General features: G+C 39.8%; 1 protein-coding gene across 5 annotated transcripts in view; it reads right to left on the reverse strand.

Annotated features, from left to right (window-relative positions):
- Window positions 1-6741: 6741 nt before the first annotated feature.
- Window positions 6742-27286, reverse strand: part of LOC129718606 (RNA-binding protein MEX3B) — an 87935-nt gene continuing 67390 nt past the window's right edge. For 4 of the 5 annotated variants that reach the window (XM_055669540.1, XM_055669554.1, XM_055669548.1 and 1 more), the window contains exon 4: window positions 6742-12957. In XM_055669540.1, coding sequence (XP_055525515.1) covers window positions 11202-12734 — 1533 coding nt within the window. In that variant the 5' untranslated portion in view covers window positions 12735-12957 and the 3' untranslated portion in view covers window positions 6742-11201. Of the gene's footprint in view, window positions 12958-21017; window positions 21663-27286 lie in introns of those variants that run through there. The other variant, XM_055669570.1, reaches the window with a different exon arrangement.

Consider the following 27286-nt stretch of genomic DNA (forward strand, 5'->3'; position numbering starts at 1 on the left):
AAGCAGCTATACCAACGGAAGAGCAGCTTGGCGCAGCTACTCTTGAAGATGGCTGGAGGGTTATTCGATCAGCCATAGGTAGTACTGCTGTAGCGGCGCTTGGTACTATGGCTCCGAACAGGAGAAACGACTGGTTTGACGACGAGTGCAAACAGTTGGTGGGAGAGAAGAATGCAGCACGAGCGAGAATGCTGCAACACCAAACGAGGGCGAACGTGGAGCGCTACCGACGCGCACGGAACAGGCAAAACTCGGTCTTACGGAAGAAGAAGCGCCAGAAGGAAGATCGAGATCGCGAGGCGATGGAGGAACTGTACCGTGCGAATGACACACGAAAGTTCTACGAGAAGCTGAACTGTTCCCGCAAAGGCTATGTGCCACAAGCCGACGGTAGTACCGGAGGAGTGGATGAAGGGTACAGTGTGCCCCATCTACAAAAAAGGCGACAAGTTGGATTGCTGCAACTACCGCGCAATCACGTTGCTGAACGCCGCCTACAAGGTACTCTCTCAAATTCTGTGCCGTCGACTATCACCGTTTGCAAGGGTATTCGTGGGGCAATACCAAGCGGGATTTATGGGTGCCCGCGCCACCACGGACCAAATATTCGCGGTACGGCAGGTCCTACAGAAGTGCCGTGAGTATAACGTGCCCACACATCACTTGTTCATCGATTTCAAATTGGCATACGACACAATCGTTCGAGACCAGCTATGGCAGATTATGCACGATTACGGCTTTCCGGATAAACTGACACGGTTGGTCAAGTCGACGATGTATCGGGTGATGTGCGTAGTTCGAGTTTCGGGGACACTCTCGAGTCCCTTCAAATCTCGAAGAGGGTTACGGCAAGGTGATGGATTATCGTGCTTGCTATTCAACATCGCTTGCTATTCAACAGGGCTGGTATCGACACGAGTGGCACGATCGTTAGAAGGTCTGTTCAGCTCTTTGGCTTCGCCGATGACATTGATATTGTAGCACGAACCCTTGAAAAGATGACGGAGACGTACATCTTACTGAAGGCTGAAGCCGGACGCATTGGACTGGCCATAAACGCATCGAAGACCAAGTACATGAGAGGAAGAGGTTCCAGAGAAGACAGTGTCAACCTCCCGCCACGAATTCATATTAGCGGTGATGAAATCGAGGTGGTAGACGAGTTCGTGTACCTGGGCTCACTGGTGACTGCTGACAACGACACCAGCAGAGAAATTCGTCGACGCCTTATGGCAGGAAATCGTGCCTACTTTGGACTCCGGAGGACGCTCCGCTCGAATAAAATCCGCCGCCGCACGAAGTTAACCATCTACAAAACACTGATCAGACCGGCAGTCCTCTACGGCCACGAAACCTGGACTATGCTCGTGGAGGACCAACGCGCCCCACAGTGCGTTGAATGTAGTGGGGCAAAAATCAAAACAGCCATTCTAGTATGTTTTTTCTATTGGTGTGACACGGAAAATGTTTAGTACCGATGAGAGCTACTATTTGCATAATTGACGAATGTCGAATTCATAATCGCAAATATGTCTCAAACGCCATTTTTTTGTACAAAAGCGTAAAATGATAATTTTTCAAGAATATTATCCATTTATTATTATAGCGATGAAAAAGTGACCTTAACGCCATAAAAATTAGTTTTTACTATTATTTTTATTTAATTTACTTTCAATTATTTTTATATATGATTTACTGTTGCAAAAAATTTAGACATCATTAATCCAGGCATTTTTGATGTGTTTTACACATAAATTACGTGTTATACATAAAAATAAGGGACAGATGTACGATAAATTGCTCACTCTTGGTTCCAGAGGTATCATTCGAAAATGCGAATTCCGGTTGAAAGAGCAAACTTGAGCAATGGCTATCGCTTCCAAAGTTTGAAGGATATTCCAAATAAGTGGAAAAAGTGAAATTCAGAGAAGTACTTTTGGGTACTTTTTTTGACGATCGATTTTAAATCGAAAGTATCTTTTTTCTCTTATCACAAAGAAGCACCACCAAGAAGCCTTTAACTTCCACATGCGCTACGTTATGTCTCAATAGTTACATTTGAAATGTAGTAGTTACATACCTCTACCGTTGCTTTGGTTTTAACTTGAAAAGATATAGAGTTTACTGAAAAATTAATTTGGAAACTGAGATATTTTTTTTAAAATAACGTGTCACTTGAATAGTTGAAACCACTTCACAGTAGATGCGTTGCATAATCGTATGGGTGGACTTACGAGGTTAATAATATCATTACAGTGTGTCTCAAACATGTATAAAACATATCAGCATATAGAATTGGTTCAATAAGAAATCCACTTTTTTGATTTTTGTCTATGGAACGTTGCACTGTGCGCCCTTGGGGTTTTCGAACGAAAGGTGTTGCGTACCATCTGTGGTGGAGTGTAGATGGAAGATGGATCATGGCGGAGGCGGATGAACCACGAGTTCCATCAGCTGCTGAGAGAACCACTCATCGCTCAAACGGCGAAAATCGGGAGACTACGGTGAGCTGGGCATGTCGTTAGGATGTCGGACGACAACCCGGTGAAAATGGTTCTTGATAACAACCCGACAGGAACAATGCGACGGGGCGCGCAGCGAGCAAGGTGGCTCGATCAAGTGGAAGACGACCTGCGGGGCCTCCGCAGACGACATGGCTGGCGAGCTGCAGCCATGGACCGAGTTGAATGGAGACGACTTCTTCGAACAGCAAGGGACACTTCGGCCTAGAGCTGACTGGTAAGGTAAGGTCGTCGCCAAAATGATACCATTTTTTTACTTCTAAATTTTGAAGAGCTTGATGCATGCTGCAGCAGTATTGCTAGTAAAATTCAATAGCGAGCCGTTCGTCAGACATTCAATCAGTTTGGGGTGAATAACTTTTTCTACTAGCATCGTAGCGCCTTACAGTCTTCAGAGGGGTTTTTCCCAGGAAAATTTCCTACAAATAACATGTATAGATATATTTTTAGGAGCCAACTGGACATCTCTAGAGAATAAGTTTCGAAAAAGTGGATTTTCCCATATAAAATCGTATGGAAACTTTAAAAATCGGACTATATTTTATAGTTCCACCGATCGATCTGAAAAGTTACACGGTTGTTATAGGACCCATAAGGAACACGAAAAGTGCATGGGAGCTGGAATTTATTTTTTGTCCCACTCTAGTGGTCATGTTCTCCGAGGCAGCGAAGTCTATGATTCCAAGGCATTTTTCGTGAGCCGGTTAGCGCTGAATTTTCCAATAACCGTCTTGAATTCCTTCTTCTGCCCAATCTGAGCGTTGAGATCTCCGATAAAGCTTTTGACGTCATGTTTTGGGATGTACCGATATGCGTTTCCTGCATACCTCATGCAGTGCTATAATGTCGAACTTGTGGACCCTTAATAAGTCGGAAAGAATGTGGGTACTTCCTTACAAATTAAGGAACTTTTAGTTCCATAATCCGAATTTCCGTAGTCTGATTCGGTTACCTAGGTCTAAGCCGATTGTTCCGGTCAGTATTATAATTATTTATATCCTGTATTGAATGTTTTTTTCGGCTGGCTTGTAACGCCTGAACCCACCCCTAGTCTCACCGGAGGACCATCGAGATAGCACTGTTTAGAGTGCCAGCACTAGGACGTTGATCAGCCACCCCTAACATGGAGATCAGACGCTGTTTTGAGTCGCACCATCTTGGTGAACAAACGCTCGGATTGGAGAAGCTTTTTTTTCTACCGCCGAGATGTGGTTTACACGCCAATGATCTGATTCATCAAGGACATCCCAAAATCAAGCGACCAGAAGCATGATTGATGATGATTGATGACGAACCGACAACGACATTGATGACTATGTTCGGAGCTATTTGGGCTATATCGTGCTACGAAGTCTTCTCCACAAGCGAACCCACAGCTCTGAACGACTGCTGATGGTCCATGACAAAATCTTCAATTGAATTTAGGTTGGCTTGGGTTCGCTGGGTTTGATACTACAATCTGTTCGTTGTAGACTTCATTACGAAATGGGCAGAACTTCTGCGTACAAAATTTACGACAAGCTCAAATACACTCGGTTTCCTCCAAAAACGAATGACTAAAATAAAAAAAACGTATTGTCTCGGATGCTATAGCCAAGCTGGCAGCCCCATTACAAGACTTAGTAGCGTGAAGTGAATATAACTCGAAACATGAAATAACCAACGAGCTGGGAATGGGTTTTTGTGTGATAGGCAGGACATAGGATCGCGTGATCAACTGGAAGGTGATCAACGAGAGGATGAGTTCACAGCATCATCAACGTCCATTGCCCGCCCTCTTTGGAGTGAGAATATCGACTTAAACCACCACTCAGTAGCGCTTCAAACTATCCACGGTGTTTCACACGCGACCCGTTACACAACCCGTAGGCTGCCGAGAATAACGCGCGCCAACATGAAGCAATATCTTCCACAGAGGAACTATGTGCTTCAACTCTCGACAATGGATAAGGCAAGCTACGCATGGCCATCGGAGGCCCCAACCTAGATAACCGCAAGCGATAGAGAGAGAAAAGAGCTCGAGGTGGTCGATTGGTGGAAGCAGTTCTTCGATGAGCAGCTCAATAGCGGAGCAACGAAAGAAGGCGGATAAGAAGTGGAGTTTGGAGTGCATACAAACGATAGCATTGTCCCAGTTCTCAATGTCCTAGAGGTCGAACGGAAATTTGGGTCGCTAAAGACCAATAGAGCCACTGACAAGGACAGACTAGTTACAGATTAACAGACACTAGCAACGGCACTCTACTAGGGGAGAATCTCTATGAAACGACACTTTACTAGGAGAGAACCTCTATGAAACCGAAATTATGGACGGCGATGAACTCGAAGTGGCAGATGAGTGCATACACCGACAATAACACAAATGAGAAAATCTAACAACGCATTCAAGGTAGAAATCAGGGCAACTTTGCCCTTTGCAGAACGGTCCGATCCAGGAGCATACACTGCCGCACGAAACTGACGATGCACAAACCCCTAATTAGACCTGTAGTTCTCTATAAACTTAAATCTGTGACGCTGCTCACGGAGAGCATACGTGCACTAGCCGTATTTGAACAGAAACCGTTTCGAACAATATTATATGGAGTACAAACCGAAAGCGGGGAGTGGCACTGGTGTATAAATCATAACATCGGCCTTGTTTCCTGAAGCTGCCGTGAATGAAAGTGGCGTTAGTCTCATCTATGTTTTAGAAGGTTTGTTCACACAGAAGTGCAAGCATGATTAACGAAGCATAATATATGTTGTAAAGAGTTATGCGCTCGAATCAATTCAATCAATCATGTAAAAAAAAGGTCAGCTTAGCTTTGTAAATGTTCAAAAGTAGCGTTGATATTTTATCTCATTTAAACATCGTTGAGATGTTTATCATTAAATCATCGCGCGATGTCAGCTGCCTGCAAGAAACACCGCCGTTCGAAATCGGCAAGAATAAACGTTGTGTACATTCTATAATAATGCAACGCGTTCATTTTTTGTTTCATCAAGCAAAGCACTCGCACGTTATGTGCAATAAATACATCACTCGAAAACAACACATAAAAACACTGCCGCTGAACACCGATTACTGTATGCACGTATGAACACTGCTTTTTTTCGTGTTTCGATGAATCAGCTGTCAAATTGCATGTAAAATTGAATTGATTCAGTGATCCAGCTAATGCTGGCTTCACTTATGTTGTACTTAAACGTCAGTGATGCCACCGGGTTGATAAATCACGAGATGCAGGCACTACTTGGAGAGATTCCCATTTTCTTTTTTCTTTTTGAATATAATGAATGGAAATCATCTTCTTGCATTCAAGAAAACCGATGCCATGAACTGACCAGTGAAAAGAACTGTCTTCGCTTTCTTCGGTGCTCGCTTCTTTATTCTCTAATTATCGCTTACTACGATTTACGCATCGAACTGGACGTTCCTTCTAGCATTTTCAGCTGAAATATGTAGATTCTTGCCCTAAATTCCCCCATAAAAATCCGGTAACTACACACAAAAAACAAATATGACAGGAACTGTGATACTCTTACGCCCTTTAACAGCGACAGCAAGAGGGCAAACAAATGACAACTCTCGTTGATCATATTTTCTTCTAATATTTCGTATGAAAGTATTTTCTTTATTTTCTTTTTTTTCTTTCATTCTGTCTGTCTCCAAGGAAAATACACGAGATTTCTTCTGGGTTTTTACGTCGCACTTTTTTCTTATATCTCTTCTGCTGCGGAGTCGCTGGTAAACGCAGCCAAACTGTGAGTTGAGTTGAGTTGTCAGTGTAAGTGTGGGTGTTTGTGTGAATGAAAGATGGTCAGTTCGGTGTGTTTGTATGCTTGAGATGAGATGTTCGCAGTTTCTCATACATACTTTCCACAGGCACCACAACCACTACTGCGACGCGCGCGCACACATTTCCTTGTTGTTTTTATGTGTGTAAATGTATGTTGTTGACGATCGTAAATGCATTCTTTATCTGTAATTATTATTGTTTTACTATAATTTGTTTTTCATTTTATTCCACTATTGGTACTACATAGAAATAGGTTTACTCTCTGTTATTTTTACTCTCTTTTTAACGTTTAATGGGTGTATGCTTGATAATCTGAGTGAGTGTATCTCCTCTGTACGTGTGTGAGTGGGTGTGTCAGGGTTTGTTGTATTTGAATTCGAACGTTTTACTTTACTTACTTAAACTGGTAGCTTGGATTCTATTCTCAAAAGTGAGCGGTTTGTTTTGGTTTTTTTTTTTTTTTCAATTATTTGCTTTTCAATCTCCTGTTTTCAAGTTTACTTTTATTGTTTACTCTCATTTTGACATGTGTATGTGTAGGATTTTCGTTTTTCGCTTTGTTTTGGAGAGGATTCCATAGGTTTTTGGTTTTCATTTTTCGTCGTTTCATTTGCAGCTTTTTGCTATTTTTTCAAAAATTTTCGATTTGCTTTTTGTTATCTAAATATACTTTATCTGCTTTTTTTATTTGGTTTTCGCTCACGCTCTCTATCTATCTGCTTTTTTTTCGCTCGCTCTCAATTTTTCATGTTTATTTGACTCTAAAAAGGGCATAATGAATGGGACGATGTCATAGATGCGCGTATGTTGTAGTGTGTTTTTATTTTTACCTTTACTTCTTATGCTTGGGATGACATGAAATACTATAATATAGATGATGAGGTTATGAATTTTTGCTTTAATCGCAACAATATACTTCTTTATGCTTAATTGCCAGTCGGTTTTTTTATTTCTTTATTTATTCTTCACATTTCGCAAAAATTGAATTTTCTCTATTTTACTTTACTCTTTGCTCTGTTTTACTCCAATATAAAAATAACACGTAAACGGTTTCGAGTATGTTTTCTGCTTCAAATTTACCAATCGCATCATATGGTTCTCGTTCCACCAGTGCGGGAATAAATTCGCTCAATCTTCTCCACCGAAGGTGGATAGAGGAAGGGCGGAAGAACTTTCATTCCAGATGGCACGCAACCATATGTGGAGCGTTTTGATAAAACACGAGTTAGAATCAAAAGTTTCCACACGTTTTTACTTCTTCCTTTATTAAATAATTCTTTTTTTTTTTTTTTGCTCAATAATATAGTATATTTTCGTTTAAATATTTTATTTAATATCATATCTGATTTGTGTCCAAATATAAATCTATTATAAATGCTTTAGTTTTAGTTTAATATTTTCCATATAGTTGAATAATTCTCTTCCTCTCTCTGTGTGTGTGAGTGTTTTTTGTAATAGTTGTTGTTATTGTTGTGTGTGTGCTACTTCTGGTGTGAGGAGGTTTCGTTTGTTTTCTCGCTCGCTCACTCGCTTCCACGCACACTGAGATCTGTGCTCATTCTGTATTGATTTTATACTCTACTTTCCTCGTTCGCGTGCTCTCTAGCGATGGTGGCGTCATCCACTGTCGAGTTTCGCAACAACAGATTACTGGTTTATGGGGATGGCGAAGACCGTGGCAGTCTCTGGCTGTGTTTGTGTGTGCATGTGTATGTTTTGTTGTTTTATTATTTAAAGCGGAAAGGGTGTGAATTCTGTGAGTAGTCGGTAAATTTGGAATAAGTGTGTTCCTCTGTAATAATTATTATAATCTGTTTAATGATAATTTTTATTAAAATGGTGTATAATCCCGCCTTTTCTTTCCGTCAGAGAATCGGTTCTCTATTATGCAGTTTTACTAAGATAGTAGAGTTGATTGATCACCTCATGTTTTTTTAAATATATGCGCCTCTTTTTTTGGCTATCGACTTCTCTTTTGGATTTGGAGATATAAATGGTTTTTCTCTTCTTGTTTTTAGTATAAAATTGAGCTCTTAAACGTACGTGTGAGTGTGTGATAGTGTGTGTGTGGGTGAGATTATCCGCTCTTTGGTGAGGTTGATTAACACTCTTGCAAATGCGCTTTCTATGTATGGTGTATTCGATTAACATTAACCCTTTCGAACAGGACTCGGGTGGAGTCCCACCCCTTGTAGGTTTTTTGGAGTTTTGGAAAAAAGTATGAGAGTATGGAAATTTTATATTTGGAAGAGAGAAGTGCTGGAAAAGTTCTACTAGATCAGAAGTTGATTTACTGTTTTCGTTGTGAGGAGGAATGGAAAAATTAGCAGAGATTCAACGTTGCTAAAAACGAATTTTTCGAAAACGCTTTGGAGCAAAAAAAAACCGATGTTTGATGTTAAGTGGTGCGAGTATGAAACAAAAAACAGGAATGGAAAGATGATTTCCGGTTTAAAAATGTGGTACTTTGCGCCCAATGCAGTTTGAATGAAGTATAAAAATAAATAATGTTCAGTTTATTTCTCTTTTGTATTTCCTTCTTAGTGTTGTGTTTATACTTTACTTCAATATATTCATACTATATTGTGTGTTTTTGCTTGCGCAAATGCTACGCGATATCTGCTTCTGCTTCATTTTTTTTCTCTCATAATTATCTCTTAAGAGTTTGCCTTTTTTCTCTCTTTTTATTAAATATTTGTTTCTTTAATGTGTAACATAATATCATTATTTTACCGTCTAGTGTACTATATAATATTTTCACTCTTTTCTTTTCAATATTCATTAATTATTGGGCTTGCGTTTTCCTTTGTTTTTTGTTGTATTTAGTTTTATTATTTTTTAATGCTTAGTTTTACACTTCCGAGTTCCGTGTCCGCAACGTCTATCGGGACCGAGTTTTTTCGCTCTTTTCCAATATAAATATTTAGATAAAAATAAACTATATAAAAATAAATTAAACTTTTAAACGGTAAAAACAAAAGCACTAACAAAAATATAATCAATCAGTTTTCAAAGGGTCTTTTGTTTACTTTCTCAATTAGTATTTATATTAATCCGTTATTCAATAAGTAATATTTGTTTTGTTCTTGCGCTAGGTAATAATCAATAGAGAGGGTTATAATGCTAAAATTCAATCGAACTGTCAAAAAACTACTATACTTTCTGTTTGCCCCGCGGTACCTTCCCCCCGGGGGCTTCCGCGACGCTCTGATGATGCTTCTCCCCTTTCCCCCTTCGTAATAGTTGTTATTAAATATACTTCTAATCCATAGTAATAAAATCAATCTCATACGATACATATATTAATAATGAACTTACTCTGTCTGTTGTGTATTTTTATTTCTCTCTCTTTCTTTCCGCCGTGCCATCATCATATCCGTTTATAATAGGAAGGGTCGAGGAATTTTTCGTCTTATCTCTTGCTCGCTTCTATTCATCTTTTGTTTACTGCTTACTGTGTGCCTGTGTGTGTGATTCTTCACCGAGTAATCTCCTCTTCACATCTGAGTAGGTTCGTAGTCTCTTCAAGTTTTGTTATTTTGCTTTTTTTTGTTTAATTCACATTTAAATTTTTATTCTCACATATCTCATCTGTTTTACTCCATTGATAATAATTAAATATAATCATATAAATATATAATATATACTTTCATATAAATAATTTTATTTATATCAATGCTTTTTTTGCATATTTTTATTATTTATATTTATTACTTTCCGTTGCATTGCGCTTTCTTTTTTTGTTTACTCTTGCGCCACTAAACTTTTTTCACATTTTCATCGCGTTTTTTTTTCGTCTTACTATTTGCTTGATTTCCACATTAGCACTGGGAGCCACCATTTTGTGGCTGAGTTTTACCCCAAGACTTTAACAAATAGGGAGATTTTTCGTTCTCACCTGTTAGAATGAAAAGCTGGGCTTCGAATTTGAAAAAAAGCTGGAAGGGGGCACAAAACTAGAGAGAATTGCTTCCGGTGTGTCACACTTGATTGTATCTCTATTTCATAGGTTTCATTTTTCTTCAGCTGGTGAACGATGAATCATTTATTAATTTAACCTTTTCGAGTATTATTTTTTCTTCTTCTTTTCAGTTTATAAACAAAAACACGTAAATATAATAGCTATAAAGTTTTCTTTTTTTCTGCGAACACACGCGCTGTAACAAAATGGGAAACAAATTTTTCGCTTTCGAGGGTAAAGTAATTTCTATTCGATTAATTCAGAGAACAATTTAATGGCTTACTATCTCTCTTTTCTGTTTACTGGTTACCATGGAAATTTTCACTTTTCCAACAATGATAGCCTTTTCCGCGATCAAGCTTGAAGCCAATCTTGCACGCAAGTTGCAAAGCTGGAGTAAGCAAAATTCGGCATTTGAAAGAAACGGAACGAAAAATCTTAATAACACTGCTCCTATTTGTGGTTATAGTTATATGTAATTAAAAAAAATGGGAAATCACTTTAATCTTTAATCTTCCGAGTTACTTTTTTCTTCTACTATTTTCAACATTAAGAACGAGTTTGTTGTCTGCCTTTATCCTCTTTTTTTTTAAATAGGCATTCGTAGTCCTTTATCTCTCAAGTTTGTAGCGTCTACCGGTAAAATCCGATTTTTTTTTTCAATTATTTCGCTCGAAACAAAACCAAACAAAAAAAAATCCTTAGATTCTCTCGCCTTGCTTACCTTAATTCATCGTAAAGGAAATATATCTAGAGTAATAATCAGCAAAAATATATAAATATATGTAACTAAAAATAAAAACACATTAAGTCCACTACTGTTTCCTAAGTAACTAATGAGATGTGTAGCGCAAATAGTATAAAACATCGCCCCCTTCTCCTCTTACCCTGGGGCATTAACGATCATGATAACCCAAAAAACACCCTCCGCTTGGCTTATCGCTGGAAGATGAAATCGTCCGGCGAGTAAGACACCGAGTTGCGCGACGACGACGGCAGCGTCCAGATGAGCGACGAGTTGTCCGTATCGGTGCCCGTCCCAGCGGAGCCCTGGCTTTCACTCAGGTTCTCCCAGATGTTCCGGAAATCGGGCACGGTTTCGATCAGTCCGTTGTTGCTGTGGCTGCTGCTGCTGTTGCTACTGCTGCTACCGTTGATGCCACCGGTGCCGCCGAGCCCGCCAAGTCCACCCGAAAGATGGTGGTGATGATGCTGCTGCTGTTGCTGATGATGGTGGTGATGGTTGGCCCCGTTACCACCGCCGCCGGAGGGTGGCGTTGTCGGCGAATTGTACGCCGAACTCATGTTGTTGAAGTACTCCAACAGATTATCGATGATGAACTGATTGGTATCGAAATCTGCCGGAAGTCCACCGTGATGACCGCCATGCAAACCGTGCAGTCCACCAAGACTGCCTCCTCCAATACCACCACCAATTCCTCCCACCCCGCTGCCTCCTACACCGCCACCGTGGTGTAGCAGATCGTGATGTCCATTGGTTAGTGTGCTTTGGGGGGAAGTGGTAGCGGTGCTGCCACCGCTGCTGGAACTGCTACTGCTGGAACTACTCGAACTGGAACTGCTGGAACTGCTTGAACTCGCACTAGAGCTAGTGGCCGAGGTGCCAGCCCGGGTGGCAATATGCTCCTCGATCAGTTGGCGTGCCGTGTGCACATTTGTCGGCAATCCGGTAATCTCGAACACCGACTCCTGGTTCCGCTTCGGCGTTATAATGTACGTGTTAGTCTTGAGCTGAATGTTCTTGATGGTGGCACCCTTCGGACCCACCACCAACCCGACCACCTTCTGGGGCACCCGAATCTGAATCGTGATCTCATCCGGTGTACTGTATCCGAGCATATTTCGGCTCTCCGCCAACATGGCCATCGCCTGTTTCTTCGAAGAACGCAGCGTACTGAAGTGGTCCGCCGCAGACAAAATCTCCTGCTTCGCTCGAGTTACATCCTCCTTCGTACCGGTGATAACAAAAATCGGTTCCTCCCCGCGGATCGGCGTCTTGATAAACGTATTCGTTTTGGCTCGAAGTGCCTTAATTTTGCACCCCTGGCGGCCCACAATTTCCGCCACATGCTCGGACGATGGCACCGGGACGCACTCGGTGTGCGACTTGTACTTGACGGGCCGTTCCTCGACCTTCGGCGCCAGTCCGTTGATCATCGCCACAAAGGTATCGAACACCTTCGAGTTCTGCTGGATCAGTTCATCCACGACCGTGGCGCTCGTGTGGTCCACACTGCCTCCTCCGCCTCCACCACCACCACCGCCGCCGCCACCGCCTCCGCCTGGACTGAGACTGCCGCCGGTACCGACGCCGGCCAGGTGCAGATCCTCAAAGTGGGACGTCAGCTGGGCCAGAGTGGTCGTTCCCGGGGGCAGCAGCGTAGCGGTCGCACTCTGTCGGTTATCGTCAAAGGCAAGAGAGAATTCATCCATACTGGCAGAGGACATTTTGTGCTGTGGTAGTAGTAAGTGTGGAATTTTGCTGTTGTTTTTTTGCTGATAGTGTCTGTGAGCCAAATTGTTGTTGTTTTTTTCGCTACTATTCAGTTCGTGTTCGTGTTAACAAATTTTGATTATTCGATCGGGGTCCGATTGTGGTATTTTATTTGAGTTTTTTTTTTTGGTTTTCAGTTTACTTTTTAGCAATAACGATATTTCACTAGAATATACACTAACGGAAAAAAGAAAGAAAAGAAAAAAGAAAACAAATTAAGTTTGATTTGCAGGTGAGCGGCAATTTTCGATATGTTCTGATTGGAGGTTTGAAGGTTATGTAATTGTGCATGCGATAGGGACAGTAAAATAATCATCAAAGCAACTCGTTTGACCTGTAATCACAGGGCAAGCAAAAGGCAATTTAATAAATTTACCCTACTGGTCCAACATGTTTAGCTACAAAACAGCAGTCACACTAGCAGCTGGCGAGCAGATCGGGGTTCTCCTCTTCGGGTTTGACTCTATCTAATCGTTCCGGAATTTACTGCTAAGCACGTCAATTCCTATACTCTAGAGCAGCGGTTTTCAACCTGGGGTACGCGTACCCCTAGGGGTACGCGAGAGCCTTCAGGAGGTACGCGAAAGAAAAATCAGTAATGGCGGACAAAGCAATTTTTTAAAAACACTTTATTTGTTGTTCAAACTTGCTCTTAAAACATGTCTGTAGCAATCAAACAAATCACAGTTCAATTTGAAACCTGAACTAAACTACCACAACATGATCTACCACTACTCTCTCCCACTTTGCGAGAACATTCCAAGCCAGGTGGTACAATTGATTTGGAAAATATAGCCAAAGGGTACGCGGACAAAAAAAGGTTGAGAACCGCTGCTCTAGAGCAACAGTCGCTATCTTGTCTGGAGATTTTGGTATGATCGATGGTACTTTGCCGAAATAAACTATAGTATACTATAATATCAATCTTTGCTCGAGTCTGGAGATTGTGAACACAATTTGCCTCCTCTTGACAAACTCAAAAACTGACAGATAACTTTACTGCCGGCACCCGCATAACTGTCCCATACTGATTTTAATCACTTTTGAGTTATCATCGGGAATCGACTTAACTGTTATCATATTTTCTGGAAAAAAATTAAAATTGATACTTTTGTATGGAAAAACATGGAAAAAATACCAAGTTGTCTTTGTCCCATATTGAAAGTACCCGCATTACAGTCCCACTGCATAGTGGTACAAACTTCAAACATATAATTTTGCTCCAGATTAGTGTATATCGAATTATTTTGGGCATAAAGAAGTATGTCATTTAATTTACTAGACTAATGTTGTTTATCTGTAATACAATCTAAGTTGCCAGTGATACCGCCGGTTACTGGTTGAATTTATATGTGATGGGACAAAATATGCGGGTACTTTTGAAATGTACCCGCATATTTTGTCCCATTTTGTCTTTTTTTCAAGTTATATAACGTAAAACCAATTCCATCCATGGTTTTTTTGTTCTCAACGATAAACTTGTGGTGCCATGAAACTGTTATGGTCATTGGTTCTGGATGTAATTGCTGGTAATCCGAAAATTCACGGATAACATTGAATCGCCGTTTTCTCAACATGTTGTTTTTCATTATGGGACAGTTATCCGGGTACCGGCAGTTTAATAGTATGTGATAAAAGGAAAAAAAGCATTCTTAGCAAGTAATCTAAGAAATTTTGGTAACCAAACAACAATAGATTAAAATAGAACATCCTGAGAAATTCAATAAAGATACACTGGAGTGTGCAGATGTCCACAAAATCAAAAAGTTGAACGGTACGTGGATGCCAAATTCAGCAGAATCTACGCATAAAAAAATCCATTAAAAAATAAAAAAAAAGATATACTTTTCGTTTCTGAAACTGTTTATCGATTTTTTACTAGGAAAGTAACTTAGGCTAAAAAAGTTTAATGATTACAAAAACATTGAATCAATCGAAATATTGAACAATCAGGAAAAAAATCCAGGAAAACTGCATGAATTCTGAAATCAAACGCGTAAAAACGAGTAATTTCGAAAATGCACAGTTTCAGCAGCTGAAGAAATTCAAATTGAGAGATTAAGAAATAGCATAGAATCTAGTTTTATTCAACCTGTTGAACGGCGCTTCTTAGATTTGTACTTAAGCCTCGATTCTTGAGATTTTTGAAACTTCACAAATCATGATCCAACAAACTCGTGAAAGCTTAATAAGGAAGGAGGATTTATGATTTAAACAAGTTCTTACTTAATCTGAAGAATTGAGATATCGAATGCAATATCAATCATAGTAACCCATGAGTCAGCAGAAAAAATTGACAGCTCCATCAGTCGAACTCTAACCGTGATGGCAAAAACAGTGAAGCTACTTCGTTCAGAAGTGTGCTCGTTTGAAGAAAGGTACCCACGCCGTGTCTTAAACGGACACCGCTACAACATCTTCGCACTATTGGACAACAATCAAAGCATTGAAAGGAAGCCCGGTTCCGGACGGCCGACATCCCTGAGCAACAGATAGCTCCAGAGGATGCTGAAGAGGAGTAATAGCTACGTATCGCTGCGTGCGCTTGGCCGCAAGGTCTGTGCAACCGGCCAAACAGTAAAAAGTATCTGGCGAACATGGACACACATGTCAGGAAGCGGCAGTCTCGTCCACAGGTCTCGAAGCTGCAGACACTGACGTAGCGGCTGAATAAGATGTTCAAGTCGATTTTTCCGGCGAATCGCGACCTATCTCACTCTGGATGGCAACGACTGGCAGGGCACTTCGTATATCAATTCCCCCACGAAGGAATGAGCTCTGAGGTGAAGTTCATTTCACACACCAAGTCCCCCAAGAAGGTGCTGCTGTGGCTGACAATCAGCAATAAGGGAATGTCGAAGCCGCTCTTCTTTCGCTCCAGACTGGCCGTGAACGGGAAAATTTATAGTACGATGTGCCTGCCGTTAGTTGCGTCGTTCATCAAGGAATACCATAAGAACCAAGACGCGGTGTTCTGGCCGGATCTGGCGTCAGACGCCATGGCGAATGTTCCGGATAACTGCCGAAAGGCCGTTCGCAATGGTTTTGATTTTTTTTTTGCCAGTAGGCTAATATAATTACTTTTCATTAATAATTTATCAAACTCAATTTTCTGTCTTATTTTTCATTACCTTTCGAAAAAAGACCATTTTTTGATGCGAGCGTTGAACGGATACTGTCAAAATTTCAGGCGAATCAGACTTGTTTTATTCTTAAAGAGTTTCAACGTAATCGCAAGTCGGTAACAGAGCGCCGACTCAAGGTGCCCAAGATAGCTGAGACAGTAGGCATCTCAAAAATTGTGCATTAGAAAGGACAACAAGCGCAACTGCGAGACCATTTCAGAACAGTGTTCGACGCTGATTAAACGCAATCCGAAGGAGTATCTGCGTCAACGTCAACGAAACATGGACACATCAGAGACCAAGAAACAGTCAAAGCATTGAACTTTACCCGGCGAATACAGTCTAATCGACAGGAAAAGTAATGGCCACCGTCTTCCGGGATCCACGCGACTAGTTGGAAAAGGGTAAACCGATTGCATTGCCTAGAAGGGCTTCGAAGCATTGGGCCGAATCGATGCTAAATTGCAGAAAAAAGTTTCCAGATTTGTTTCCAAAGTTGAACAAATCACTAGCAGGGCAGAAATTTGGGTCACATGAGAAGGTTATCTCTACCAAGGAAACCTGCCTTGCAGATCTCCAGAAAACGTATTTATTAGATGGGTTAAAAAAGTTGCAACATCGCTGGATCAAGTGCATTGAGCTAAATAGAGACTATGTAGAGAAATGAATAGTGTCGGCTTTCTAATAATCACAGAAGCATTCCAACAAACTATTGCAGTAATCTGACATATTTATGCTGAATTAAATTCGCAAATCAGGCCTGATACTGATGTAGAGTGAATATTCACTGATCACTTCTTGTCCAAAAAGAGTGCTGCGTCGTGTAGTAAATTTTTGCACCACACTTCTTTCTTCGCTTTGTGCTGTGTTTCTACCGCTCGCAGAAAAATTAACACACATGCTGCTTACACTACAGCTAAGCGAAACAAGTGTGATTAAACACTCATTCAAAATACACAGTATACACCACGGTTCGCACTGCTGAGATGAATTCGAAAGAATTCGAAGAGGGAACGAATGTGAGGAACGGCTAGATTTTTTTTCTTTCGGTTTCGAGATGCAATCTTCTTTTCTAGCTAGATACTCTCCTCATTTGATATATGCTTAAGCGACACACAGTAAAAGCACTGCTGTGAGCTCTGTTGTATAGTTATTGTGCGTGCTGTCCTTTCGTGTGTCACACCAGTTCATTATCTCTCTGGAGTGATATTTCAGATTCCACCGAAGTGATTCTTTGCAAGCTCCTCAGATACACACGATTCGCTGCTCTCTTCAAGTAAGTGCGAGAGCAGTACATGATTTATTTTGTCTTCCATTGCTAATTGAAGTATGTGTTTTAAGGTTTTACCGAAATATTAATGTTTATTAGACGGATATTCTTCTAGTTTTCCGTTAAATCTTCGCCGATAAAATTGGGGCTGTTTTCACTGAAACATAAACAATGCATAGTAGCGGTGATATGAGGAAGCGTGCAAATTCGAACCACCATCATCAGTGGTTCGAAAAAGGATAAATTATAGTCACTTTTTTGCACAAAAATTTTGAAAAGCCAAGTCGAATATAAGCAAACAAAGCCAAATTGAGTATTTTAGAAATCCACAAATACAACTTAGAAAACCACAACACATGGATGCTTAGTCAAACACAGACTTCAAAAAACTAGATGATGATAAATTTCAGGCATTAAAAAAGCCGAAAATGTTCTATTTTGTGGAATGTGAAAAAATTCAAGAAATCTCGCAAAGCATAAAAATTTCACGAATAACGGTAATTGAAAAACTCCTGGATTTTTGCAACACCAAAGCTAACTAAAACAAGATCTAAAAATTATACACTCAAACGAGTCCTGAATGATACACAATAGAATTCTGAATGTTACACGTCATGTACGCTATTTTTTTTTTTTTTTTTCAAATATTAGCTGTTTCTCGAGAAATCCACGATTTTGTTTGAAAATTATGTGCTAGATCATTTCAATTTGCGTGGAATTTTCTTTCATACGCGATGAACGCAATTCGACCTAATTTTTTGGCATTTTTTTCTTACTGTGTAAAGAGAGGTTAGATATTCCAAAAAATTCACACGATATCTTATGAACTCGAAGAAATCGACAACCAAACAATAATTGTAACCAATTTCCAAAGTTTATAAAATCCATGAAATTCGGGTATTTGAAGAATTTTAAAAAGATTATTTATAGAGCATTAAGGATGGTTAAAAAAGAAACGAATATAAGTAAAAAACTCCCGAAAAATATAGAAGCATGAAAACTTGAAAAATATAGAATCAAAGAAGCATTTTAGCAAACCATTAAATGCAGTAAACCCGAGGGATCGAAAAAATCCTCCTTATTTCAAATATTTAAAACTAAACCTGAAAATTCACAAAACCCAAGCAGTTCAAGCTAGAAACATTGAACAACACTGATCAACAGAACACGCTTCAGCTGAACCTCTAACATGCTTTAGTAAATACTTAAAAATTGTTAATAAAGATTCATAATGATTTAACCGAGGTCCGTCCGAAAAATAACTTGGGCACTAGAGGGTTTAACTTGGAAAGAATGATTAAATCTTATTACCAATTTTCGTGAATTTTGATACCCCTAGCGAGCTCAGAAGTGCGATGAATTGTTCGCTGGGTTCGTCACTTCTACGTTTGCTTACGGGTAAACTTCGTTTAAGTCTCCGAAGACTGAACACACTTCCGAGTTGGCTAAGGGCACTAAAATACACAAAACAAGCTACTAAAATTCACAAACAGTCAACTTGTGTTGACAAATGAATGACAAAGCTTGAGCTTGACTGGAAAAAATGAAAGATTATAGCTTTTTACCCATTCATGTGCATTTTGATGCTCCTAGCCAAGTCGGAAGTGCGTAAAGTTTTTAAAGACTTAAATGAAATTTCCCCGTAAGCAAACGTACAAGTGACGAAGGGCGGCGAGCAATTACTCCGCAACCTTCTGACGCATTTCCGTGTTCGCCAGGGGTACTGAAATTCACAAAAAAAGATCTAAAAGCTATAATCGATAATAACTTTCCAGTTTGAGCTTCAGGGCACAATTTTATTTTTCGCTTTTGATTCAACCCAAACAGCTTATTAACACTACGTGCTATAATTTCGGATGCCTCTCCAGCTGGTCTCGAGGTACGATTCTGGCCTAACAAGCCAGTCGTCGTAGGTTCGAGTCTTGACTCGGGAGAGACTGTTAGTGTCAGTAGAAGATCGTAGGCTAGCGCCGCAATTGTTCTGTACACTTAACGGTTGGCTGCGAAGTTAGACAGAAGGTCAAATTCTGAATCGGAATGTAGCACCAAGGCTTTGCTTTGCTTTGTTATAATTTTGGAATTGCCTTACTGAATATTGCAACTCTCAATATAATATTGCGTGCTAGCACCTGCTCAATTTTACAAAATGATATGGCCACTGGCACCGCGTAGCGGCTGAATTTCAAAACAAACTGTGCACAAACAGAGGCATTTTTACCTCCCAAACAGCTTTGATTGAGATGAAACTTTTAAAATGGTCGGATTCACGAGATAAACTAAGTTCAAGATGCTCAAAACTACATGCATAATAATGCTGCGTTGCGGTTGAATTTGGAGCCCTTAAACTGAACAATTTTACTAGAGACCACAATGCTCGTTGTATGGACGTAGCCGGCGCCGTTATCAAGCTATACAAAGCAGCAGTTACTGACTGTTCTCAATTAAAAAAAAAAAGGGTTGAGAAAAACATACCGAAATGAATGAAATCGGAATAGATCGAATGAATGAAATCGAAGAATTGCCAAAATTCTAAAAAAAAACTCTGGAGTATCCGAGAAATCCATTCAACAGATTAACCCTCTCTCCTCCATGCTTACTCTGGAGCATCATAGGTTTGGATGCAAAAGAATATATTTATGCGTTCTGAGTATCATTTTTAAATATTTCGAGACTTTTTGCATTAAAACCTGTGGTGCTCCAGAGTAGCCATGGTAGAGAGAGGGTTAAAGCCATTATATAAATCTCAAAGGTCCGAGTAAAGCTCAAGTATCGAAACAGTCAGAAGAAACAGGAAATAGCGCCCCTTAAGCTGAAATACCAGTCAGCAGAATGAATTTAATACTCATTAGATGCTAATTAAGTTACAAGACGCCGCACTAAATGTTTCTTTGTTTCGTTGAAAATTAAAATTGTTTTACTTGCTAAGAAAAGGGGGAGTAAAATAAATTATTTATCTTAAATAAACTGTTTTTTTTATCGATTTTTTTTTTGGTATATTAAAATGACATCAACTAACAATAGAAAGGAATTATTTTCGACAAAGTAATGTTTTCCACCAAAAACGAGCGCAAACCTTGTTCCAATAGTATCGATCACAAATCAGAGGCTAACAAAATGTCCTTCAATGAATTTTTGAATTTTCAATGATTGTTTTTGCATTTGACTAAAAACAGAGCAAAATCTGAATTTCCTGCTGTTCGTTGAACCTTGGTTTTTCGAGAGTGTCCAAGAAGTCTGGTTGAGTATCCAAAAATCTCAACATGCAATAAACCAAAGGAAATCCTCGGAAAATATGCGAAAAATAATCAAAATTGTGTTTAAAAGTTTCATATCATATTGTTGAAGATAATAAAAAATCAGAATTCAATGAATCAAATTGTATGATTTTTCAAGATAAATGTTTTCAACATCGATTTTTTTTACCTAATTTGACCCAGCTTTTTTATGCCATTTCGCTTAAAGAATTGTTGAAGTCCACAATATTTCAACTTTTGTAAGGCTAACATGTATGAGAAGCGACACTGGTTCTGGTACGACAATTGTTCCCATTTCACCCATGATTCATAAGTAACCAGCCTCAAACTAAAGAATGAGATATGAGCTCACAAATAATTCTCACCATCCCGGGCACCAAACCCCCAACTCCCCATCCGGAGCAGAAATCGATTTTATATCCCACTCAGCCATGAGTGTCAGTAAACCTCCGAAAAATATCAAACCCTAGAAACGGGGGGCGACAGTTCCAAAGGCAGAAAACACAAACATTATCAGCCCTCCTTGCGCAAAACAAAAGACCTCCCAAGATCGACTGCGTAATTTGTGCTGGTGTGCCTTTTGCTTACCTGGGTCGATCTTTTATCCTTCCTTCGGTTTATAACCGTATTATTCGAAGAAACAAAAATCTGCGAAGCTGAGCCGAGCTCGAACGGAGATGTAATCCACCGTGCAATGTAAGGGCGAAAACGATCCTTCTATTCTCGATCCTCAAACGATAATGGACACAGAAAGAATATTCCTTGGAAACTGCGTGTGACTAGATACGGATATCCAACTTTTCAGCACTATTCTTCTGCTTTTTGCTAACTTTATTCCTATTTTACTGTCTGCTGCTCTTCCTCGCTATCAGCAAGAACCATTCTCCGTTCGTACGATCGCCAAGGCAGAGAGGCAGACAAAACAGAACTTTTTCAGGCACTTGCAGCAGAATTGCCAAGGTAATTCAATCCAGGATTGAACCTCACTCTGGGTATACAACGTGAACAACGAAATGAATTATGTCCTTGTTCCACTCGATCACGATGTTTTATTCCGTTGCTTTTTGGATCACAACTTCCTGATTGGACGACGCGACGCGAATTGTTGCAATAAAAGATGAAGACGACGACCGCGCAGCTGGCTAGGATCTTCGGCTCGAGGCGCTCAGCTGAAAGTACAGAAAAACACGTCCACTCGCGATGAAACACATTTCACTTCTGCCGGTTGTTTGCCGGTTGAAGATCGCAGAAAGCCTTCCTTTTTTTTGCTTTGCCTTTCAGTCTGTAGACGAGCAACAGCGGAAAAAAGGACTGCGCTGAGAAAAGGTGAGAGCGATTCCAAATTGCGCGAGAGCAGAACAGCTGCTTGCTCTCGCGCTCCGCGCGGTTGTTGCTATTTGCTCCTTTTTTCACACACAAACGCACACATTTGCGGTGTTGCTGTTGCGCAGCCTGCTTCTTGATGGCAGATGGAAAACGCGCGCGCAATGAACCAAGCAGAGGTGGAAGAGGAAAAAAACGAAACAGAATTGTTGAGTCAAAGGCTAATGACATACTGAGGCGTCAAATGAAGCGAAGCGTTGAGCGTATTAGAAGCGGAATAAACAGAAGCGTTGGGTGAAGCTTGCTATGACATACTGGAGCGAGCGTCGCAAATGCGTTGTGTTGTCATATTCCTAGATTCCAGCAGCGATTTCGTTCAAAGGAAATATGAATTCGTCCAATGAAGATTTGCTTGCTTCTTCAAGCACGGTAAATCACGTTTTTAGTAAACTTCAAGATTTTTTTATGAAGTAAATTAATATTTCTGAAGCCAGTTGCGCTACACACGTAGTAAAAAAAAAGAAATTATTTTAAATTTTAAACCCGCTGTCCCCGAGTAAGGTTCAACTAGTTTATGATATCTGTTAGGCTTTGAATAACCCCTGTGAGCACAGCTAGTTACTCAGCGGCTGGCGTTTCGCAACTAAAGAAGTTCAGTATGTTAGGCATGCAATATCAATCAAGAATACCAGTGTTATTTTCCTGACGACCTGAAAAATTTTCCCGATATTTTCTTTATTTAAGACCAAAATAAGGCGAATATAAAGCACTTGACGATATCAGGTTTAGTCTGAACATGGTATTACTGCACTAACATTTTTTAAACATTTTAACATTTTGTAAACGAAAATGTTTTCTATTTGCTTTTTTTCAATTACCAAACCAAAACAATGCAAATATAAAGCACCTTGCAATGAAAGGATTAGTCTGAACAAGGTATTACCGCGTAAGTATACGCGCGTCAAAACACTACTCGTTCTGTTTCGCCGCCTCTACCGACGCGTCGTTGCCGCTCGAGTATGACCGGTTTGAGCGTTTCATATAGACGTTCGAAGAAGTAGCTCGGACGCTTTTGCGACGCTTCTTGCTTCGCTTCATTTGACGCCTCAGTATGTCAATAGCCAAAGAAGATCGCACTCACTGAGAACCATGAACCTTCAACAGCATAGGAGGACAAATTAACCGACCGGCGGACCACATGTCGTCGATCGTATCCAGCCAGCCAACCATGCGGTATGTGCGGATGCTTTGTCAAAGTGAGACCAACACAGAGCACGCACACATAAAACGCAAGAGGAGAGAGAGAAAAAAACTCCACCGGTCGGTCGGTTGGAGTTCGCATTGTACCGTACGACGACGACGGACGATGTTGCTGAATGGAGGAACAAACGGAGACGTCCTTCGGGCGGCTGCTGCTGCTGCTTGCGCAAAACGAAGCAGGAAAAAGGAGAGCAGAAATCGAAAAAAAAACGAATAGGCAACCATTCGAAGTGAGCGTAGCGCAACGCAGGTACGCACTTGGGGATGATTTGTGCACGTGGTTTTCGGCAAGCGAAGGTTAGAAAATGTAGGTTAGTATTTAACTGTTCATTTGCTAACCTAACGTAGAATCTGTAAAAGTATTCGAAATGTTTTTGGATATATTTTTTCTGGGGTTGAAGAAATATCGCAGTCCGTTAGTTTTGTAAAACTGATGATGTTTTATAATAAAACTGATGTTTGCTTTCGCATGCTGTTTAAAACATGCTATAAGCTAAAACCAACTGAAATGATAGCAGAAACAAATCATATTTAGTGTTTTTTTTTTCTCAGATAAACTGCTTATGTTAAAAAAGATTGATTATAAACCAAAGTTCTCATAAAAAAATCTTGCGTATGGAAAACGTCAATTTGGTATTACGATACAGTATCATTAGTTGGAATGATGCTTAAGTAAGTGTAAAAAGTGTCCGGTTGGCAAGGGGGCCGCGAGATTCATTTTAGGGGGTCGCGAAGCTCTTGGTAAATTTGACAGGCAATTAAAATTTCTTTCTAGATATCTCTGTGGAAGCAGTTTTTCAACTCTTTTGTGATATGGACCATGACGTGAAACAAATTAGACTGGCAGAGAGATATGGAACTGAAAAATTGCAACACTCGTATTCAAAATTATTTTGGAGGACCGCGAAGCTCTCCGTGGGATCCACTGGCTTAGACGCTTTAAAACAGTGGTTCCCAACCTTTTTGGCTTCGCGGCCCCCTCTGCGAAGCTGAGTGAGCTTCGCGCCCCCCAGAAGAATTTCAGATACAAGTTTTGCTATACGAGGCTGCGTTTTCAGTCTCATATCGTTCTGCGAGTCTAATTTGTTTCACGCTTTAACCTAATACGCAAAAGAATTGAAAATTCGCCTTCACAGAGGTATCTAGAAAAAATATTTAATTACCAGTCAAATTTGCCAAGGGCTTCGTGGACTCCCTAGTTAAGTCTCGCGGACCCCTTGCCGGCCGCGGACCCCCGGTTGGGAACCACTGCTTTAAAACGTTTTTTCCTTAGGACCCTCCGCTATCACATTGTGCGAAGAACATGTCATGAAACGAGTTAAATAAGTCATCTGATTATGAACTGAACTTTAGTTCATCTGATTTTCCTGAAAATGAAAGACACCATCTTGGATTTGGAAACGGCAGGTCTTTTGACGTCATCCCAATTCCGAAAATATTCATTTTCCTAACCGATTTGCAGAAGCCAAAAGTCAACACCTTTAATTTTAAAATGGCGTTTAGCACCGATTCGATGTTTTACTGGTTCCAAAAATGTGAAAATTGGAGATGTTTGAATGTTTTCTACAGATTTCCAGAGACAGAGACCGATCGTTTTCTTTCAAAGAGTTTTTATTATGAACGGAAAATCTAACTGTCCAATATTTCTATATATCTATTCTGTTCTATAAAAACATGTATCCTAGCATTTGCTGTGTCATACAAATATGCAATCAACTCTTCGCCGCACAGAAAACCAACATAGAACTTAGTCAGCCTATACACCAGAGAAACGCCGAGACGCTCACCGTTAAGGCAACTGTCAACATCAAAACATTAACCAGAGAAACGCCGAGACACTCACCGTTAAGGCAACTGTCAACATCAAAACGGGCGATCTGTATAATTTTGCATTGCCGTTATCCGTTTTGATGTTGACAGTTGCCTTAACGGTGAGTGTCTTGTCATTTCTCTAATATACAGGTTCGAAATTAATATAAAGACACACGACACATCAAATTGTTTTCATAATTTTCTTGATAGAATTATCAAAGTGAGTTTTGAAGGTTCGAAAGTGCTGAGGTATTTTTTGGAAGTCTACAAACTATCCTTTGCAAGACGATGGAATTTTTAAACTTTTTTACTGATTTTTAGTCCATGCAAAAACACAATGAACCAATCATTAATTAGAATTGTAGCCTCAGCAAACCAATCATTAATTAGAATTGTAGCCTTCAAAGCACTTCCTTGTGGTAAACCAAGTTTGTTAGCAATAGGATTCGGATCAGAGCTATTTAATTAAATTAAAGAGACACAAGGCTTTGTATTTTCATCACAAATAATAATTTCAGACACTCAGTACACCGAACGGTTCAGATGAACTTTTACATAAAGCTTTGCAACGGAATTATAATTTTATATAGTTCTTAAATTGGATTGGATTTTATCAAATTTGTATCACTATTTGGAATAGCACATTTGAACAGATCCCTTGCTAACACTTTTTCAATTACTCTGGCCGAACGAGGCCGAGCGCTGTCATGTAGTAGAATCACTTTTCATTCTTTTGCACGTATCGTGGCCGTTTTCGTGCAGTGCTCAGCTAAATCGCATCAAATGAAGTCAATGCCATTCTACAGTGATAGTTTCGTTCGGCTTCAACAGTTCATAATCAGGTTTCTTTTTGCTCGTCTTGATCAATTTTCTGCTCTCTTAAAGACAGAGCCTTCGATCTTTATTTCTTTTTTAATTGGGGGCCGTTTTGAGGGGGAGGGGCAAAGGGGGCAAATGCCCCGAGCCTTTCGACACGAAGGCCCCTCCCTCCCTTAGTCCTGGGCCAGACGCACACTGAGGGCAGCCCCATACAAAAGCTCAGACAAAACCTAAATTTTTTTTCCGGAATTAGGTTCGAAATTAATATTTTGCAGAAACTAAAATGCCTACAAACCAAGAATCAAGCATAGGTTGTAAAGGATTCGCATGTTTTAGGTAGGAGAAGTTGAGGTTTAACATGTGATAAAACCAAAAAAAATATTTCGATCATCTTTTCCAACCTACGAAATGCAGAAGCTCCCAAATAATAATGATATTATGCATGAAATTGCTTCAATATGAGTTAAATTGAAGGAAAAAAACTTAGATAGCTGAGTATATCCTACTATACCACGATTGAGCACAACGTTTCACACAGATAAAAAACCCAATTTTTCACTAATTTCAAACATTTGAAAAAGTGATTTACCAGCGAGTACCCTTATTATATTCTTCTGAAACTCCTTTACGTTGAAAATGATATGAAAGACAATGAATAAATGTTTCTGTAATCTAATCAAATTCAATCATTTTTGTTATATATCATGAATCATAATCAATACGTTTAGAATGTGTATGTGTATGCGTGTGAAATAAGTGTGAAATAAGTGATCTAAGAACACAAAACTGCTTAGACTTGAACTAGAGTAGCAAAAAGAATTTCACTTTCAAAATTGAGCGATCTAGATCAAACAGTAATAAGTTAACATCAGTAAACAGTTGTACATGAATGTACTACGAATCCTGCCAAAAAATTCGGCTGAAAATGCCAAACTTTCTTGTCTTGACATCAAGAAGATAGAAATTATATAAATGAAGATTTCTAGATAAAAAAGTCCTCTAATCAGAACATGATGTGCAAAATGGTGAATCGTACATAGTTGATCAACTTCGCGTGACATTTGTGACCTCTATAACATGAATCTAAAAAGTTATTAGGCTTATTTTTTTAACGAAGTGATTTAGATAAGTATAAACTGATCTAGACCAAACATTGAAGATAGATCACAATCATTCGAACAACTTTGCCGAAGACACCAATATTCTATGACTTGAATTTGAGGAGTTATGAAACCGTTTGAAACCAAGTGTCTTAAAAATACATAAAACTTTGAGATTTGATGTTGTCCCAAAAAAAAGTTTTCTCGAAAATAAACTTTCTGGGAAAGACTTCTAAGGTCGTCAACTTCCTAAAAGTCGATTCTTGAAGGAAATTTTTAGAGCCAGACATTTGGCATAAAAAAACGATTTCGGAAATTTCACGCTTTTCTTTCATCGGTAAAAAAAGTCCGCTTGCAAAGACTATGTTTATCTTCAACACCTTTGCTAGAGACTTGTAATACATGAGTTCTCGTATGTGCGGAGAAAATAGCGACCGTCCGGAATTAAGTCGGTTACTAGATTGATTTCATTGAACAAATTCCACTTAAACCTGATCTTTTCAAACCCCGGAGAGGAGCAATTCTTTTTTCCATTTTTTTCTC

Source organism: Wyeomyia smithii, chromosome 1, assembly GCF_029784165.1.
Source record: "Wyeomyia smithii strain HCP4-BCI-WySm-NY-G18 chromosome 1, ASM2978416v1, whole genome shotgun sequence".
Classification (NCBI taxonomy): domain Eukaryota; kingdom Metazoa; phylum Arthropoda; class Insecta; order Diptera; family Culicidae; genus Wyeomyia; species Wyeomyia smithii.